General features: G+C 28.2%; 1 protein-coding gene across 1 annotated transcript in view; it reads left to right on the forward strand.

Moving 5' to 3' along the window:
* Positions 1-6,082: 6,082 nt before the first annotated feature.
* The window catches only part of LOC115891510 (trissin receptor-like), a 31,057-nt gene continuing 17,247 nt past the window's right edge, over positions 6,083-19,892 (forward strand). Inside the window, exons 1-2 of the mRNA XM_030911977.1 lie at positions 6,083-6,236; positions 17,875-18,069. Of these exons, the coding sequence (XP_030767837.1) occupies positions 17,916-18,069 (154 nt within the window). The 5' untranslated portion in view covers positions 6,083-6,236; positions 17,875-17,915. The remainder of the gene's footprint in view (positions 6,237-17,874; positions 18,070-19,892) is intronic.

The following is a 19,892-nucleotide window of genomic DNA, read 5'->3' on the forward strand; positions in this document are numbered from 1 at the left end:
ATGCTATACAGTACTTAACTATTTATTGCTTTTTTATTTTTTCTTTATATAATTACTTACTACTTATTAACTTATTCTGATATAGAGCTGGGACACCCTGTATATCAAAACACTGGCTGGGAGTGCATTAGAAGGTTCTAGAAAACTACAATATCTAGATCGGAGTTTTTTTGAACGTCAGGGTTTCACGATCAGATCTATCAATTAAAAATATTTCAATATGACGGTACTTCCCGATATACCGGAAGTTGATAGCATCTTATTTTTTAACGGGTATCCCCATTTTTTTACATGCTTGAATTCTATATATGTAAAATTTTATGAATTTTGATATCAAACGCTCTAGACCTAACATTAACCGGTTTTGAGAAAAAATATTCAAAATTTTTAGTCAAAAAAAACTGCCTGTCAAAAATATTTGTATAGCCGAAACGTAAAATTTAGTGACCAGAGCAACTGTAACATATAGGGGAGACATGGCTATATATTTCAAAAATTAAATTGTTTGAATGTCAAAAAATATTGGTCGTGGCTGTCATGGAATTGAGAGATTAAAAAATTACCATAAATATTTTTTTTTTCCAATGGAAACCCTCTTTTTTGATTATACATGTTTCTATACCTAAATTAAATCGTTTAAAGAGTATTAGCATAACAGCAATATTTTATACTATCCGGTATATCTTTATTTGCATAAATGTTTAGCTCTGCAGAGTATTTATTTTTGATTTAAAATGATATGGGACTTTTGGTTTAATTTCCTAACACGAAACCAGAATAATTTAAACTTCTTAACTTCTACTGTCACCTCCTGAAATTATAAAAAGTTCTTGTTTACTTAACGCAAAAAAATATATTTCGAACTCTTCTGGGAGTTGCTTTTCACATTCGAAAAAATCTTATTACATTTTTCCCGAAGAGATATAAAAAATTATCTAATATTATCGTTGGAAAAGAAATACTTAAAGTTAATGTATCAGGATTTTTTGAAATATACAGAAACTTTATTTTATATTAAAGAAAAAATATAATAAAACATAAGAGGGACGTTCAGAATATAGGTTAAAAAACTTCGCAATAAATTTTATGATGTATAATAAAGTGATTTCTTCATAGGTGTTATAAAATAATTTAGGTGGCTATGAAAACTATGTCACCCTAAAACAATAATTCTCGAATTGAATGTCTCATTCTTGTTTTAACAAACATAAAATAAAAATAGTAAATGAAAATCATCAACCAAAAGAGTAATTATAAAAAACAAAATGTTATTTCCGAGCGGTTAATAAGTTAACAACTTTAAATTTGTATATTTTTAAAACCAAACTATAATGTAATATGAAAAAATGTTTTATAACCAGTGACTTGATTATAAGTATATCCAAATAATCAATATCAAGTCATCAGCAGCATCAAGCAGTATCAAGTATTAAAAGTTTAAAAATCAGTTTATAAATGAGTTAAGAAAGACTTTGAGTCTTTTTCTTCTTTTAGATTTGAGTTAAATACACTTGATAGGTTAATTGAATCATACATACGTACTTATGACAAAAACACAAGACATATATTTTTAATTCTAATCCAATGACGCTAACTTAATCATAGTGATACTAATTCTAATTACTGACACAATATGATAAAAGAAAAATTATACAAAATAGATAGATACTAATTTCCTGATTTTTACTCAGGTTTGTGTCGCGTGTTATTGGTGTTGCATGATACATTGACTTTAAAAATAGTGGAACAAACGATTGCCACAAATTGCTTGTTACGAATAATAGCGGTATGCTCTCACTGACTGTTTGAATGAATTGAAAACGTCTCGTAATTTTTTTGCACCCACGATCCCTTTTCTTATATCGATTTCATAACTCAATTATTGCAATTACTAAATCCTATTTATAACCAAAATTTAGAAATTAGTAATTTTATTACTTTAAAAACTATAGCAAAGAATAAATAATTTTACAACTAACGTTACTAAGAATGATGAATAAATAGCATTGCCTAATAACATCAACTTATGAAAACTGTCTCATTTAGATTGTAGTTATTTTTTCTCTTGGTAAAGAGACATTTTTTATACTTATTTTTTGCTTGACATTGCTATATCTCTCTGCATTTTCATGCTACATGGTAATATAGAAAAAAAAATTAGACATCTCTACGTATCTTATAAGATAGCCAATCACTCTTTAATAAGTATTCCCTATACTTTATTTTCATAATATACTTTATACTTCTGCATAAAAATAAAGCAGCAGTAGCTATTTTTGGCTGTAAATACAAAAAAATTGAAATTTTTTTATATCTTTTATTTCCTTTCAAAAAAATTAAAATCAAAAGATTATATTAATAAAAAATTAGTTATTGAATATTTTTAATTCTAAGCAATTATTTTAAAGAGTGTATTTCTAAAAGGGGCCCACAGACGGTCAACATGTTTGCGCAATAATATTGTTAGTATCTCCAAACAGTACAATGAATTTGTTCAATAACTAGTTTTGTTTTGCACTTTGGTTAACATGGATAAGAAAAAACAAGCTGCTATTGCCATTATTTTGGCCATGTTTAACAAAGAAACAAAAGTGTCGAAGTAAATGGATGAAAGATTGGTATAAGAAAAGAGGCTATACTGGCCTCTCGTCATGAAAATCTATTAAAAAAATTAAAAGTTAGTGAACCTGCTGATTACCGAAACTTTCTACGAATGGATGAAGCAACATTTGGGGAATTGTTATGAATGATCCGATCTGAAATTGAAAAAAAGAATACTACGATGAGAGATGCCATTTCTGCTAATCATATTCCCCTAGTAAAGTTTGATTTTCATGCATCTGTTATACGTTGGTCCGACGTTGCTCTGATTGGTCATAGCGTTTTTGTGTCACTTTTCATCCGTAAATATTTTACTTCAGCCCGTCAACGGACCCGTTCATACGATAACGGACGTTTTGACACTTTTTTGACAAATTTAATCTAACAATAATAAAAATATAAGTAAAATAGCAAAATCGTTATGGAAACAATGCAATAAATTTAAAAACTGCGTTATTTTCTAACCAATCAAAGTTTTTAAATTTTACCATAAAATTAATATCGTATCAACGTATCGTCGGACAACGGATGAATGAAAATCAAGCTTAATTCATCATATTGTTCATTTTTTTTATTTCTGTTGCTATATTCTTTGCTTTTCGATGACCTCTAAAATAAATTGCCTTTCTTCCTCTTTTGCTTTTGATCCCATATTTGCTGACAAACCACTGATCTAAATATTCTAAATAGAGCCGAGCAGCGAGACAAACACGCAGAGAAAACAAAGATATACTGAACTATTGTGCAATATTATCCACACACTATACAAACTAAGGGGGGTGTCTCACTATTGGAATTACCTGTACATTTTCATGGCAGTCGCTGGCAGTCATTGGCAGTCTTATGGCAGTCGCCTATAATAATTACATGGCAGTCATAGGCAGTCTTCTACATAGTCATTGGTAGTCGCTTAGCAGTGGAAGGATATTTTGACAGTACGTGTACATTTTTTACCCGAGTGAGACACCCCTCGCTAATTACTAATGCACAATAAAAATCGAACTGTTTTTGATTGACACAGTATATTGTGCAACCTTTCAATGTAAACCCTAAACGGTCAATAATATTGCGCAATAATATTAATCGTTTATGGGCCACTTAACAAGGGAAAGTAAAATATATAGATAAAACATTTTAAGAAATAAATATTTACATTAAACTTCTCTCTTAGTGGTTAACAAATGGGTGTTATCACTCACCGTCAAACACTCACCGCTAATTTAAAGTTTAAAATATATTTTAAACTTTAAATTAGGTATATGAGCAAATTAAGGTGCGTTTTTCATACCGGTGAGTGTGTAATATTATATATTTTTATATTTTGAGTACTTTCTTAATTTAAGAGATATTTCTGTTTGAAACAATAACAACCTTTCATAATAAACACATTGTTATCTGAATAATAAACAAATTATTCTCGTTAAGGCACCGTTGCGAACGAGAAGTTGGATTTCTGCCATTAACCAAAAGAAGGAGATAAAAAAGAATAATGGTTGAAGCCGTCATTAATTTACTAAATTTAAAGCTTAACCTCTAGCTTCAGCATTTATTGTTCTACTCTGATTATTTTTGTCTCTATTATTTCTTTCGGAGATATTTTTTGAATAAATTTAGTAAGTAAATTATACTATACCAAACACTTTTTAAAATATGATAATATTCCGAAATGATACCGCATGGTCGAAAAAAAAACGACGAAGGGGTAATGATAATTTATGATAATCTTGGTTTGGTGAGTATCATCAGAGACGTCATTATTTACTATAAATTGACATAAAACTTGTCAAAAATTAACATAGGGGGATTAAAAAACAATACCCCCCCCCCCCCGTTTCCAGACACACAAATCTATTTCTAAGGAACTATTTTGTCTCGAATTTTAAACTACACCATTTAAATATCATTTTTATTTAACATAAAAATAAATTACAATTTTCTCAAGGCCAACTGGCAGTAAGCGTCATTAAAAAGTAAAGAAGAGCATGGGCAAAGCAAATGACATCCCTAGCTTGACCTCGCCAAAATTATCATCATCGATTTTCATTCCCCAGCCGTCCTTGACGCCGTTTTTTTTCGATCGTATTGTATTTTGTTTTGTTACCTTAGTTATTCATAATGTCAGAGTAATAGTAGTAATAGATACGACTCATTCTGTGCCAAATAGAGCAAAATACGAATCATTAAAAAATAAACGATATATTTATAAATATTAAGTATATTTAAAAGAATATTTTCTTTAAAAATCAATGAAATATTAAACAGCTTATTGTTTTATTCCGATAATTTCATATAATAGTCAGAAATTATATTTTGTTTTGTACCGTCTTGGAAATCTATTTCAAAATCGGTATTTATTTTTATTAATTGCTTAATTAATTAATATATACAGGGTGTTCAAGAAATAAGTGCAAGTATTTTAACTGGTACTATAGTTCAACCCCAGTAACACGCCTATGAGGTTTTTTAGCGAAAAAAAAATTTGAAAATTCGAAATTTTTTGAAAAATTTTTGGGATTTTTTTTTAGTTTTTAGCTAAAAACCATAATTTCTTAATAATATGGCAACACAAGTATTAGATTAAATTTACAAAAGAGAAAATCCAGAAAAGATTCAAGGGTTCTCAAAATTTTAGCCAAAAATCATTTCTTTTGGAAGTTTTCAAAGTAAAATAACTCCGTTATTTTGGATTTATTTGGAAAGAGATAAAGAGAAAATATGTTTTTTTATCGTGATCTACCACCCCTTAAAATACATGCACTTATTTCTGGGACACCCTGTATATGTGGGCGTGTCGGTGTGTCAAATATTTCCAGTTTTACATTATCCATTAAGCAAACATAGTGCTTAAGTCACAGTATTAGTTTTTATTAATGAAAATATATTAACTAATATACAGGGTGAGTCTTAAATAAGTGCAAATATTTTTAGAGCGGGTAGATCTCGCTAAAAGAAACATATTTGCTCCTTGCCGTTTTTTTTCAAGTCCAAAATAACTGAGTTATTTTACTTCGAAAGTTAAAAAAAAGATTTTTTTGTTTAATTTTTGAGAACCATTGGACCTTTGCTGGGTTTTCTTTCTTGTAAATTTAATCTACTATCTATGTTGTCATATTATCAAGAAATTATTTTTTTAACTAAAAAGTAAAAAAAATTCCAATTTTTTTTCAAATAATTCCAAATTTAATTTTTTCTTTTTTGTCGAAAAAACCCTCATAATTATGTTTCTGGGGTCGAAATATACCACCCCTAAAAATATTTGCACCTATTTAAGACTCACCCTGTATAATCCATATAGCACTAGAAGTTTAACAATTTAAGCAATAAATATAAAACATTTGCTATTTTATAATAGTACTAGTACATATTTCTTATCAAAGCTATGGGTGTTTATTCAATTTTTTAAATATTGACTTGTTTGTTCATACGTACATACGATTACAACTTTTATTTGGTATCCTACACACTATATTAATTCAATTTTTATTAGGTATGTCAGGTTAAAATTATTCTCTCGTTTTTAGTGCCAGTGCTAATCAGAAATAAGCGATTTTGTTATAATATATGGAAATGAGATTGTATTATGAACTATTTTGTATATCTAAAATGAACGGGAGCAACAAATGACATATAAAAAGGTATGTGTTACTAAACATTTTATTTATTTTTACAGAAAAATTATAATTATTGGAACGATTTGATCTATACCGTAAATATAATTAAATTGTATAAAACAGTTTTGTATAACAAAATATATAAATAATAATTAACTTTAAAATTTGATATAAACAATATAAAAAAAATATTGTTATAAAAACAGCTTCAGTACTATTCGATATTACGAATTTCTTGCAAAACACAGTACTACAATATTATATAACAGTATATTTTTAGAAACAAAAATAAAGATTCGGAAGTCTGCTAATATTATTTAATATAGCTAAAATAATATTACTACATTATACTACCCGTATCATGTTAGTGTCTATGAGTGATGAGCAAATGCAAGATCAAGAGTAAGACTCCCTTGTCTTGATCTTGGTCTTGCAGGGTCTACTCTTAGTCGTAGTCTTGCTGCAAGTCTTGTTTCTATTTAATAGATTTTTACTATATGTATTTTCTACATAGAAAAATCTTTTAATAAATAGTATTTTTAGCAAGTTAATGCAAATAAATATTTAAAGTATGTAATTATTATTAGATTAACGACGATATTGACTGACGATTTTTTTTTATTTTTCAATACTATACCGGGTGCGTCTCAAAAATTGAGATTTGATTAAAAATACGATTTGGGCATATTTTAACCGGCCAGGATAAGACACTAAAACATTAGACGATCAAATCTATTTTTACAAGGCTTCTTGATTAAAAATTAGTGTTTTTAACATAGCCATGACACTCTAGATTGAAATTTAAAATACAATTTTTTATTCAGCGAGAATGTCAAAAGTTGACATATGATATGGAATTCTATTCAGAATGTCAAATAAAGTAAAAAATTACCGAGGGTGCCATTTAAAAATCAAAAGTTGTAGTCATTTCCGGTGAAACAGGAAGTGACCGAAAACAATTGAATACTCAAGTCAATCAATCCTAATTTCTGTCATATACTAATGTTAGTATTTTACCAAATCTCGTTTTTTTATCTGAAAAAATAAAAAAGTTATAGGGGTGAGACACTTTTGAGACGCACCCGGTATATTGAGTTAGCATTTCCTTCCCTAAAATTGCATACAATAGTCGAGAAAACACTATTTGTTAAAATTTGAAACAATAATTTTGAACAAATAAGAACTCTTTGCATTGTTAATATTACGTTTTTTATTGATATACAGGGTGAGTCTTAAATAATTGCAAATATTTTCAGGACTGGTAGATCTCGATAAAACAAACATATTCTTTTCTATTTACCGTTTTTCAAATAGGTCCAAAATAACGGAGTTTCTAAAAAAAATATTTTACTGCTTAAAATTTGAGAACCGTTGGATCTTTTCTCGGTTTTCTTTCTTGTAAATTTAATCTACTACCTATGTTCCTATATTATGAAGAAATTATGTTGTTAAACTATATAAGACTAAAAAATTTCCAAAATTTTAAAATAATTCCAAATGTTCAATTTTTTTTCGCAAAATAACCTCATAATCGTGTTTCGGGGGTCGAAATATACCACTCCTAAAATATTTGCACTTATTTAAGACTCACCCCGTATAACTTATATAACCTATATGACAAGGAAAAGCAGGAAACGTCCGTTATTAGCCACTTTTATTGCTTCCTATTAAAATTTGAAAGAATTAAATATTTTTAGCATGCTGTTCGAAATAATTTCAGCTCTAAATTATTAATACTACTAATAAAATTTGTAAAGTAAGCCATTACTAGAACATAATGCCACATAAATTTAGATTATGTTCCTGAAGCACGACGAAAACATATTTTTAGACAGAAGTTCATCTGATTTAAATTTTAAATATTCCAAACGGTCTGCATCCAATTGCTTCGGTGGCAGCAATTTAGGATGTAGTAACTGGATGCCGGAAGTAGATGTTTTTGCCCATGCTTGAGAAAAGATATATTCTGATAATAATCACTACTCGATAAACTTTAAACAAATTGGATTATATGAATAATTTAAATTGAACAATTCTTGTCGAAATAATTATCGTTCCAAGCGAAGTGAAACTGAAATTGTGTTTCTGTACTTCCTAAGAATAATTTGATTATTACACAACTTGAAAACTTTAACCACCCAGTGATGCCAATTCGTGGAAAATTTCCCAATTCTTGTGAAATTTAGGGATCCAGAAAAAAGGAAATTTTAACCCAAAGACATCATATCCGTGGGAAATTTTAAATTTTCATATTATTTTTAAAAAGTAAAAAATAGTTATCGTATACGCACTTCAGCAAAGTGATTAAAATCCAAATTAGCATTACCGCAACTAAATACACGTTTTCGGTTGGCATCAGACATTATTGTATGTACACCCTCCCCTTGAATATACAGGGTGTCCCAGAAAAAAGTGCAAGTATTTTAAGGGGTGGAACCACTTAACCACTGGATCTTTTCTGGATTTTCTTTCTTGTAAATTTAATCTACTACCTATGTTGCCATATTATCAAGAAATTATTCTTTTTAAATAAAAACTAAACAAAAATTCAAAAAAAATTTCAAAGAATTTCGAATTTTCAAAATTTTTTTTTGGCGAAAAAGGCCTCATAGGCGTGTTTCTGGGGTTGAACTATACTACCAGTTAAAATACTTGCACTTATTTCTGAGACACCCTGTATAGTGAACATTAAATAAGTGCAAGTATCATACGATCAAAACAAAAACAGCGTCAGCTTACATATCTAAAATTTAAATTCAAAAATATATCTAAACCTATAATCTGTATATAAAAATATCAAAATTTAAGTTTTCAAAGTTTGTACAAATAATATTCAATGTTAAAATATCAGTCACCAAACACTCGTATATTCTTTCAACCTTTAAATTTTTTTTTTGTATTATAGGTATAAGTCACATATGTCTTCATTGTTCATCTTGAGTAGGACACGTATTTTATAGAACTAAACAACAATCACAAAATTGTAGACGTAATTTATTGCTTGTTGTTTGTTTTACGAAGAAAGTATTCGTCAAAGGGACAAATGGATATAAATAGGTCAATCCTAAACGCCAATACACTATAAACAAATAAAATTCCTTAATCAAGGTATCTACAAAACAGTAGTACTATTTTTTTTTAGTATAAACTATTTTATTCTATGGTGAGTGGGCAACGGTATAAATCAAATTAAAGTTGAAAAGTGTTTAAATACAAAATGATTCACAATATATACGGTTAAAATTCGATACAAAACTTTTAAATATATTGCAGGATAACTAATAGTTTTATACTATTTTTTATACAAGACGATAATGCAATTTTATCGTCGTGTATAAAACAATATTTTTTTCCATAGCGAATTACGTTTTAAAAAATATTTAGAAATTATTATTTCAAGGAATTTACTACGAGTAGGAAAAATATTGTGCTGGGTTGGCGTTGGTTTCTATGTAATTTGACAAATAAATAAAGCTGTCTATTTAGTTGTCAGTTTTGAGTCAATATTTTTAATTCTCCTTCGTGTCGATTACTCATTGAATTGGAGCCAGAAATGGCCCAAAACAAAATAAGTAAATTACCAACAGATATTCAAGCTGAGGCGACAAAGGCCATATCCAAACTACTTCCATTTAAATCCCGAATAACTTATAAAAAAGAATATAAAAATTTTCAAAAGCAATTAAAAAAGTGCGAGAAGAAATAAAGTTTTTAACCTATCCGCGTTATTAAAGTATCATTTAATCTACCCTATAAGGCAATTTTAACAGTTGTTATGGAAAAAATGTATATAATTAACCACATTAAGACAATTATCAGCGTTATCAGCTTTAGATATCTAGCAAAGCTGTGCTCCCTAGAAATAAAAAACGAAAATATATAACTTCTAAAAAAATTGGAAAATACGGTGAAAAATATTAGAAGATTAACTGACACGTGTATGAATTTGACTGTACGACTGATATCAGTTCAATGTAATCAAGCTACGAGATAAACAAACAAATAATAAACAGAAATGGGGTTGCAAATTGCTACCACGGGTTCCCGTTTTTTATATTAAAATTGTAAATTGCTTTATAACTTTTATCATCAGGATTACCGTCACAATATGTATTTATTAAACCAATCTTAATATTTATTTATATTTATGTGATTATTCGAACTCATCTAAGTGTGTTTCTTGATTGCAATAAAAAATAATTGCAATTAATTGTCTTTGTATATTGCACAAAATAAGAATTATGTATAGAATTTAATTATCCGATGGTTTGAAGCCAATTACCATAATTAATTATATTTTGCGTGATGAGCCTTGGTAGAAGCTAGAATACTCTACATTTTTCTCGTGGTTTTAGTAATTGATTGTCTGGAAAGCGTGAGGGAGAAAAAATGTTTATTGGTTTTTGTGAAATGTAAATTCCATATTAAGTATTTGAAATTATGTATAATAGATAATTAGTGATACGAAAGCGGTGCAATATTTTTATGGATGGCATTTAAATTACAAGAGTTTTTATGCTTTCTTCTGTGTACAATATAAATAGTAGATACAAAAATTAATAATATAGACTAGTTTTCTAAACTAATCTAAACAAAAAAAAAACTAAAATAAAATAGAAAATTTTAAGGGCCAGCGGATTTTTGTGGAAGTAAGGGATACGAGAATATAATGGGTTGCCCGCTGAAGCCCCAAGGTAAAAAGGCAGATCAGTAAAGGCTAGTGTTCTATCTAGCCATAGCCTGTGATATATTATCACAGACAATAGAGGGTGCCTGGTATGACGGACAGGGTAGTCCAATTTGGCATCATTATACGTCTTGGAGTAATTCCCTGGTCACGACACTACAGCCAGGGACAGAAACATGAAAATGCAATAAATTTAAAAACTGCGTTATTTTCTAACCAATCAAAGTCTTTAAATTCTACCAATAAAATTAGTATCGTATTAACGTATCAATGATGTATCAACAACGACGTATCAACGTATCAACAACGGATGCATGAAAATCAAGCTATACACTATCAAAAATCTGAAAGGCGCATATTTATACTTTATACCCCACAAAACTCTAATTTTTTCCCATTCAACCGACTCTCTATCTCCAATAGTTTCCGAGATACCCATAGAGAACATCGTAGGAAACTAACCCTGTATGTATAGATATTAACTATTAACTCGTTATAATAAGTTACGATATTTAGTACATTCAAATATCTAAATTTCCAAGAGCAAGAGTTCCAATGTTTTAGTATACTAGTAGCTAATACAATTGTTTTCTTAATAATAATTATTATTATTTCTTTCAATAGCAATTGCCAATTCAATTGACAGCTAAATAAATTTCAAATTTACTGAACTGAAAACAAGCTTAAATCACAAAAAAAGTCCTATAATTAAATATTTAATGCGGCTAATTTCTAATCGATTGATTAATTTCCAAAGAGAGACAAAGAAGAAAATTGAAATTCAGGTTGAAGTAGCTTTTAAAGCGATTGCCGAGTATTTTCCCAAAGTAGAATTCGTAAAAGAGTAAAGTATCGACATTGCCATCGTACCATTTTGTAATAAGACTTTCTTTCGTGTAATCATTTTAAATCACGCTAATTTTCAATCGGCTATTGACCCAATTTATTTTGAAAATTTCGTTACCTAAATTTCGAAGGGTTAAATTTAAAAGTATCTGATAGTCTTAGTTTTATACAGTGCATCTGTAGAAATAACTTAAGATAAGAATTATACCATGAAACAAATAATACAAAGAAAACAGCAATAACATATTATCGAGGTCTAATAAAAAAACGCACTAAGTCAAATTATATAATTTTTGATTTATTTATATCATTTGACAATATTTCTTTTAGAATATGCAGATAAAAATAAGTAAAAAAGTTTGTATAAATTTATTTTCTAAAATGTTTCGTTTCGAGATTCAGGGTATAGAAGTTTTATTTTTATTTGGTTTTTTCCAAATAAATTTTGAACTAACTTCGATATTTGGATGAAAGTTGGTGTTTCTGTGTTTTTTGATATGAGAAATTTCATTTTGATGTCAATATGACTCCTACTTATAGGGGGCGCCACCTACATATTTTTAAATGATTTGATGTGTAATAACTTTTCGTTCGCACCTGTATAAGAAAGACTAATGAATGAAAAAATATATATTCCCGTAATTTTTACGTAAAAAATGTCTCTTTGTAAAAATCGCTACGAGCAACCGTTTTTAAGATATTTGTAATTGAAATAGTCAATACATATCATTGTTGACAAAAAATAAACATGTTGAATAGCTAGTTATTTAACTGATATGATAAATTAAGAAACATTTATTTTTTTAAGCTAATCATGAATTTTTATAAAAATTTTGGCAAAAAAACATTTCAAATTTATTATTTCAGACTAATACCGTACGATCGAAAAAAAAGGCGTCAGCGATAGCTATGAAATAAATATCGCTGTCATCTTATATGTAAATTTATATGGGAAATATCATTGATCGTCATTTCGCAGCCAACTGGACGCCGTTTTTTTTTTCGATCATAATATGGTACCTATCCAGTGAACATGTATAATTTTTGCCAATTATGACATATATTCACTATTTCTACTTCAAATATCTTGAGAACCATTACGTGTAATAATAGCGATTTTTACGAAGAGACCATTTTTACGTAAAAAATGACGGAAACGTACATATTTACATCAGTAGAGTAATACAGGTACTGACGAAAAGTTATTACTCTAATTGACAGCTCAAAAATATATAAATGGCGCCCCTGCAAGTAGGAGTCATACTGACATCGAAATCGAATTTCTAATGTCAAAATACATCCAGACACCAATTTTCATCCAAATATCCGAAAAATCGAAATAAAAATGAAAATTCTCCACCCTGTATCTCCGAAACGAAGCATTTTAAAACATAAACTTATACAAAAATTTTTACTTATTTTTACCTGCAGAATATACTGCCGAAATTTTCCTAGTAAAATTTGTACCATCCTGTATATTTTTTAAAAAATCTACTTACTCTGAAACTTAAAATTATTAGAAGACTTAGCTCTAAGTCTTCCAATAATTATAAGTTTAATTTTTTAATTATTTTTATGTCATTAAGTCCATAATCACATTATATTTGTTCAGTAAAATTGCATTAAAAATTTATTCGTTTTTGAGATTTGTGTTTTGCTTGCAGACCGACGTTATACTATCCCACTTTTAACAAGCTATAACGTTTTTTTTTAATTTTGGAGATAAATCAAATTAGAGAGATTAATAAAATTTATTGTAGGATTTTCAGTCAAGTTTTATTGCCAATGTCACAATTATTGCAAAACCATTTTTCATATATTTTCAGCGCCATATCATATATTTCAGCGCCATATTCTAATGAAAAATAAAAAAAAATATATTATAGACAAATCAAATATGTTGAATTATTTTTCGTAACAAAAAGTGTAATTACAATTCTATGCAGAATTAGAAACTGTACTATAATAAAACATAGAATGGTCCCTTTAATATAAGCAAGTTGGTCAACTTCCGGTACAACGGGAAGTTTTGCAATCATGAAAATGTTTAGCGGAATGACACCCGAGACGCTGTGTCAAATTTTCGCGTTTCTTTAAATTATACAATTTCGTATATGATTAGAATTCATTCAGGAAAACAAATTGTTTGCTTACTCCCCATAATGAAAAATATAAACATACATATTTTATGTTACCATATATAAAATTATAATATATAAAAAAAGTTAAAAACAAGAATCTCCAAATTCTATAAACGTAGTATTACTCCGAAAAAAGTCTAACACTTAAACTTAACAAAAATAATTCAAATTCTGTATATTTTACAAACTCCAAGATATTGACATTTCCTGGTTTCTTCCCATACCTCACAACATGTGTCTAAATAATTAATTTGCAAGGACTGTTAACCCCAGAAATAATAAACCATTACTTGCCTTAGACGTAAGATGTTTCATTATTAATGAACTCAAGTTGATTGATCTTTACAGTGTTTCTGTTTATCTTTGTATAACACTAGCGGTTGAACTTTTATTTTACCAGTAAGTGCCACAATTTATTTAACGATTTTTTAGATATCAAAGGTTTATAAACACGGCCTGTATTACCTTACTTTTGTTACATAACAGTGATTCACGCTGATTTGGTTGGTTAATTTTCGGCGTTATAATGTTGCCGCTTGATTTGAAAATCAAATTGAAAAATAATTCAAGAACACTTTAGTTTTTTTCAACAGATACGTCTGTAAAAAATGTAGACGTTCTGTTAAAATGACATTATCTCCATGTTACACTTCAAAATTAAGAATTACTACTCGATAACAATTACTTGATGAGAAAAAACCAAAAAGCCTCAAACTTTCTGTATGATTATTTTTAATTTGTTCTTAATTTTTACTAATCTTATGTTTATTTATGATTATGTTTACTAATCAAAGAAGCGACAACCATACATTACTAACCTTTACAGATGACTGAACAAACATTTATTTATATTAGATTGTATTAAAAAGGCCTCTTTAATTTATCTTTTAGAAGCTATCGCTTCCTTAATAATAATTTTTGCGTTGTTAAAATCTACTCTGTGCCCTGTATTCTATGAATGCTGACAAATCTCTAATTTGGGAAAATCGGCCGTTCCTAAATAATCTTTATGTTCTTTAATTCGAACATTTAAAGGTCTAGATGTTTCACCAATATAAAATTTATCACATTCACATGGTATTTTGTGTATTACATTTTTGGTTTATTGACCTCATTTTTAATATTCACTAATTTAATATGTATGTTTTTTGGAGATTCACTTTTTTTCTTAAATATTGTAAATATTGTGTACCTAGTACGCTAAAATTTACTTTTCAATAAATTACTTATAATTATATTCTTAATACAAGCAAAATAAAATTTAGAAGAATCTCAATACTTTTTTTTGAATATATGTTACTAGATAGTTAGTAGAAACTAATTAGTAAGTACATTACTAGATATTTGTAAGTATTCTCGACCGTATGAATGAATAACAGTGATAATTCTCGGGAAGCGGTCTGTTCTAAATCAAACTCAATTTATTCTAAAGCTCTGTATTTGGCATGGTTTATGTCTTCATCAGGAGCGTAAATAATTAGAGTTATAGAGGTATGTACACAAAATACATCAAGAAAATTGCAAAACAAACATGAAAAATCAATTTGACACGTACTGTACAGTATACAGCAGATATCGTACTCTGGTTTTGTCGTACTCTTGATGACTCTCTCGTTTTATCGTACTCTTGATGTAGAGGGTGGCGCCTCTCATACGCCGCGGAAGCTCCAAGGAGAACGGATAAATTAAATTTTGGCAGCATATGTAGGTTAACTGAAAACATTTTATAAAAATATATAGAATTATACAGGATGTCCCTAAAAGAAGTTACACATCAAAGTTGTGTTTTTTCTACCCTATATATTAATTGATTTTCGGATTTTAGGAAAATAATAAAGCTGAGTTTTATTAAAAAAGCATATACATAAAATCTAAGGATTTTGACATATTTCACTTTTTGCGAAAATGAAGAGTAAATTTTAAATTTCAATAACAGCTACCTAAATTTTAGTTGACCTTGTATGGTCTGATATTTAATTACAGTAACCATTGTATATTAAACCAAATTGAAATTTGACCCGAAAAGATATACAGGGTGAGACAAAATTAATATGGAACATTAGTCACTTTTAAAAGCAAATTACTCCTTTATTTTAAATGGAACACTCAGTATATTTTTTCGGTGTTTAATGGGGAATTTATATATCTTCAAAGTATTATTAAGGTTGCCTACCCCTCAGACAAAGATTTTCCCAGATATTTTAATTTGTATGATTTTGCGTCAGTAAATCTTTATTATTTGAAAAAATCTAGGTGGCTGTGTACTTTTCGTTAATTTAACAAAAGTTAAAGATTGTAGAGTAAAATACTCAAGGGTAATAAAAACATACACGTTTAAATAAAAAGATACACGTATTTTAATTATTACAGAATTAAAACAGATATAAACCTATAATATATATCAAATGCTCAAAATGCTTCCTTTCCTGTTAACTGCATAAAATTATTGTCTTTTCAAAAGGATCTTTTTATTTTAAAAAACATATTATGTGGAGTTCTACCTCGAAAAGCAGCTACAATAATTTCTCTCATGTTCTCGACACTAGTTGGTCGAGTTTTGTAAACACTGTCTTTAACATATCCTCATAAAAAAACAGACTAGATAAAATCAGGAGCATTTAAGTATTCTATTAATTCTTTCTGATGTAGGATAAGTTTGCATTTTCGGCAAATTTCTGAGAACTTTTTATGTTTTAACTGACACTAAATGATAACTAGTTATTAAAGACAGCTATGTTAAAGTAACGTCAGACATGTCACTTCCACCTACATTTATCAAATAATAAAGATCTGCTCAGATGAAATCATGTAAATGAAAATATCTGGGAAAATCTTTATTGGAGGGGTAGGCAACCTTAATAGTATTTTGAAGAGACACGAATTCTCCATTAATTTCGGAATAATATACTGGGTGTTCTATTTAAAATAAGAGAGGAACAAGCTTTTAAAAGTGGCCAATGTTCAATATTAATTTTGTCTCACCCTGTATAACTTTTTGAATCAAGTTATCAAATCAATTTGATAATTATATAAGTACAATCGTTAATTTAACTATATATTAGGCTATACCAGATAAAATCCAATTTGGGTAGCGTTTATTGTAATTTAAAAATTGTTCTATATTTCTAGAAAATGTTAAATATGTCAAAAACCGTACATTTTAGTCATATACTACTCTCATAAAAGTCACCTTTATTTACAGAATCCAAAAATCAATTAATATATAGGATGTTCCATTACAAAAAACACAACTCTGATATGTAACTTTTTTTGGAGACACCCTGTGGAAATATTTTTAAAAAGTAGTGCTCTTAATTAACTTACATATGCTCACAAAATTTCATTTCGATACAAATTGTCGTTCTTCTTTGAGCCTTCGCGGCGTATGAGAGGCCCCACCCTGTATTTTGTGTATATGTTACGGTTAATGTCCGATGTCCGGTTAATGTCGACATTAACAGGTTAATGTTTGGGTTTGGTTATGTTTTTGGTTGTTTTGTTGTGTTATTCTTGAGATTAACCGGGTAATGTCGACATTAACCGGATATCGGACCTTAACCATAACATATATACCTTTATATCTCTTAATTCTTTACTCAATTCTTACGCTCCTGAGGAAGACATAAAGACATAAGACCGCTTCCCGAGAATTATCACTGTTATATATTACTAGAAATATATAATACTCTTTATCAAGGATGTAACAAGATTTAAATAACGATTAAAATTTCTTGAAAGTAATATTTGAGAATTTAATACTGCAAGGAATTTTTCATTACTTTTTATCGAAGGGTCTATTTTTTACCGAAAAATATATTTACGCAATGTTTTTACGTTTCGTCTCAATCTGTTTACAAACTGTAATCCACAATAATCCCTTAAAACAAATAACTTAATTTGTTTCTTATTAAGTTGCTACTTGAACATTTGTAATTAAATTTAAATTTGTCACCGAGTATTCTAAAGGTTTATTGTCTTTTTTTTCTAGACCAATGAGGTTTCCAAATCCTATCTGAGAGTGATTCAATTATGGATTACAACGATACCCAGGCCACAGGATATTTGAACTTATCCAATAATTTGATAGTGTCGTCTGAAAATCAAGAGTATATATTCGATAAAACTTACATCAGAGTTATATTTATATCACTATATACTCTTGTTTTTTGTCTGTGCTTTTTTGGTAAGTTTTTATTTGTTATAAGTAGTAAGTCCAGTACAATTTCTTTATTGAACTTGATGATTTTATCCAAAATTACGTTGTCTATCGTATAAATAAACATTTAAAAGACAAAGCTGCTTAATATATTTTTAATTTATTTTATTAAATCGAATGAAGTTTTTGCCAAAGAATTTTCTGAAGAAACATTTTAATGAAAAATTATCGAAAATATATTTCACGGCTTCTTCAGGGTGAGTCTTAAATAAGTACAAATATTTTCAGAGCTGGTAGATCTTGATAAAAGAAATATACTTTGTCTTTACCGTTTTCCAAATAAGTCCAAAATATCCGAGATATTTTACTTGAAAAGTTAAAAAATTTATTTTTTGCTTAAATTTAAGAACCACTGAATTTTTTCTTGATTTTCCTTCTTGTAAATTTAATCTACTATCTACGTTGCCATATTGTGAAGATATTACGTTTTTTTAAAGGAAAATTAAAAAAAAATCAAATATTTTATCAAAAAAATCCAAAATTTTTTTTTTTTTTCGAAAAAAAATTCATAGTCGTGTTTCTAGGGTTCAAATATCTTCCCCCTAAAAATATTTGGACTTATTTCGCCAATGAAAATACGTAAAGGCGTATCTCGAATTTTGACAAAATTTAGATAGATCCGCCAATGCACATCATGTTCGCTTATGGAAAATAAAAAGTTAAGGGCGTTTTGTTAATCACATAACGTAAAGATGGTAAAGGCGTATCTGAAATAATGTGTTAAAAAAAAACCTTTTTAGTACATTTACCAATAATTTTTATCGTTTGTCTTATTAATCTTGCCTTGAGTTCAATAACCTCCAAAAATGAATCTCCCAATTTTAATACTCCGAGACTTATGTTTAAAATAGTAGAGTCATTTTTCTTAAAATCGCTCTCCTGAAAAATCGTTATAAACGAGTTACGCCTTTACGTATTTTCAACGGCGATTTAAAACTCCTACCCTGTATAATGTGTATGAATTGGATGCCTGATATTATTGCCTGTTTAAAAATAAGTTATCTATCTATCTCTGTAATCTTTACTAAGGGTTAAGGGTTAAGGGATCTAAGTGTTTTCTATAAATATTATCAATACTAGTAAAAACATTTTATTTTCGAATAAAGTTTAAAACATGTGATTGCAGAAACTACAAAAGCATTTTTTAATCTGTTATAATTGATAATTGTTTAATAGGCTTATTTATTTGCATTATGAATTATTTTTGAAACACACACAGAGAGAATAATTAAAATAAAATTAATTATTACCAATGTATTTATAGTTTTAAAACCAATAGCCAAAGTATATCAGAGATTAAAACTTGCTACAAAAAATTTAATTCCTAATAACTCGCAGATTTTTGTAAAACACGTTACTTTTTTATAGTGAATTTAAGTACCTAACAGGGCTAATCTTTTTATCAAATTTAATCAATTTAAAAGCACATTGGAGATTGAATAGACGGTTAAAAAATATATTTTTAAATAAGATAAGAGCCCACACGACTCAACCAAACCACTGTACAAACATTGTATCTCTAGTGACCCATCTTAATGCCATTGCTAAATGATCCAGATTAAATGGCGTCCACAAAGATAAGACTGGTAAAAGTCAAGTCTGGATAATGTTAGTTCTAAAAGCATTTAATATGCAATCTTCAAGAGATCTTAGATATAATAAAATTTTACAGTTTCAACTAAAGAAATTTCAACTTACCTGTAAATTTCATTGTAATAAAATATGTCAAGATAAATTTCAGATAATTATAACTATTTCAAATGTAATATTTTATTTATCACTATTAGCAT

The sequence above is a fragment of the Sitophilus oryzae genome, unplaced genomic scaffold (assembly GCF_002938485.1).
Source record: "Sitophilus oryzae breed Bouriz unplaced genomic scaffold, Soryzae_2.0 scaffold_1184_pilon_pilon, whole genome shotgun sequence".
Lineage (NCBI taxonomy): Eukaryota > Metazoa > Arthropoda > Insecta > Coleoptera > Curculionidae > Sitophilus > Sitophilus oryzae.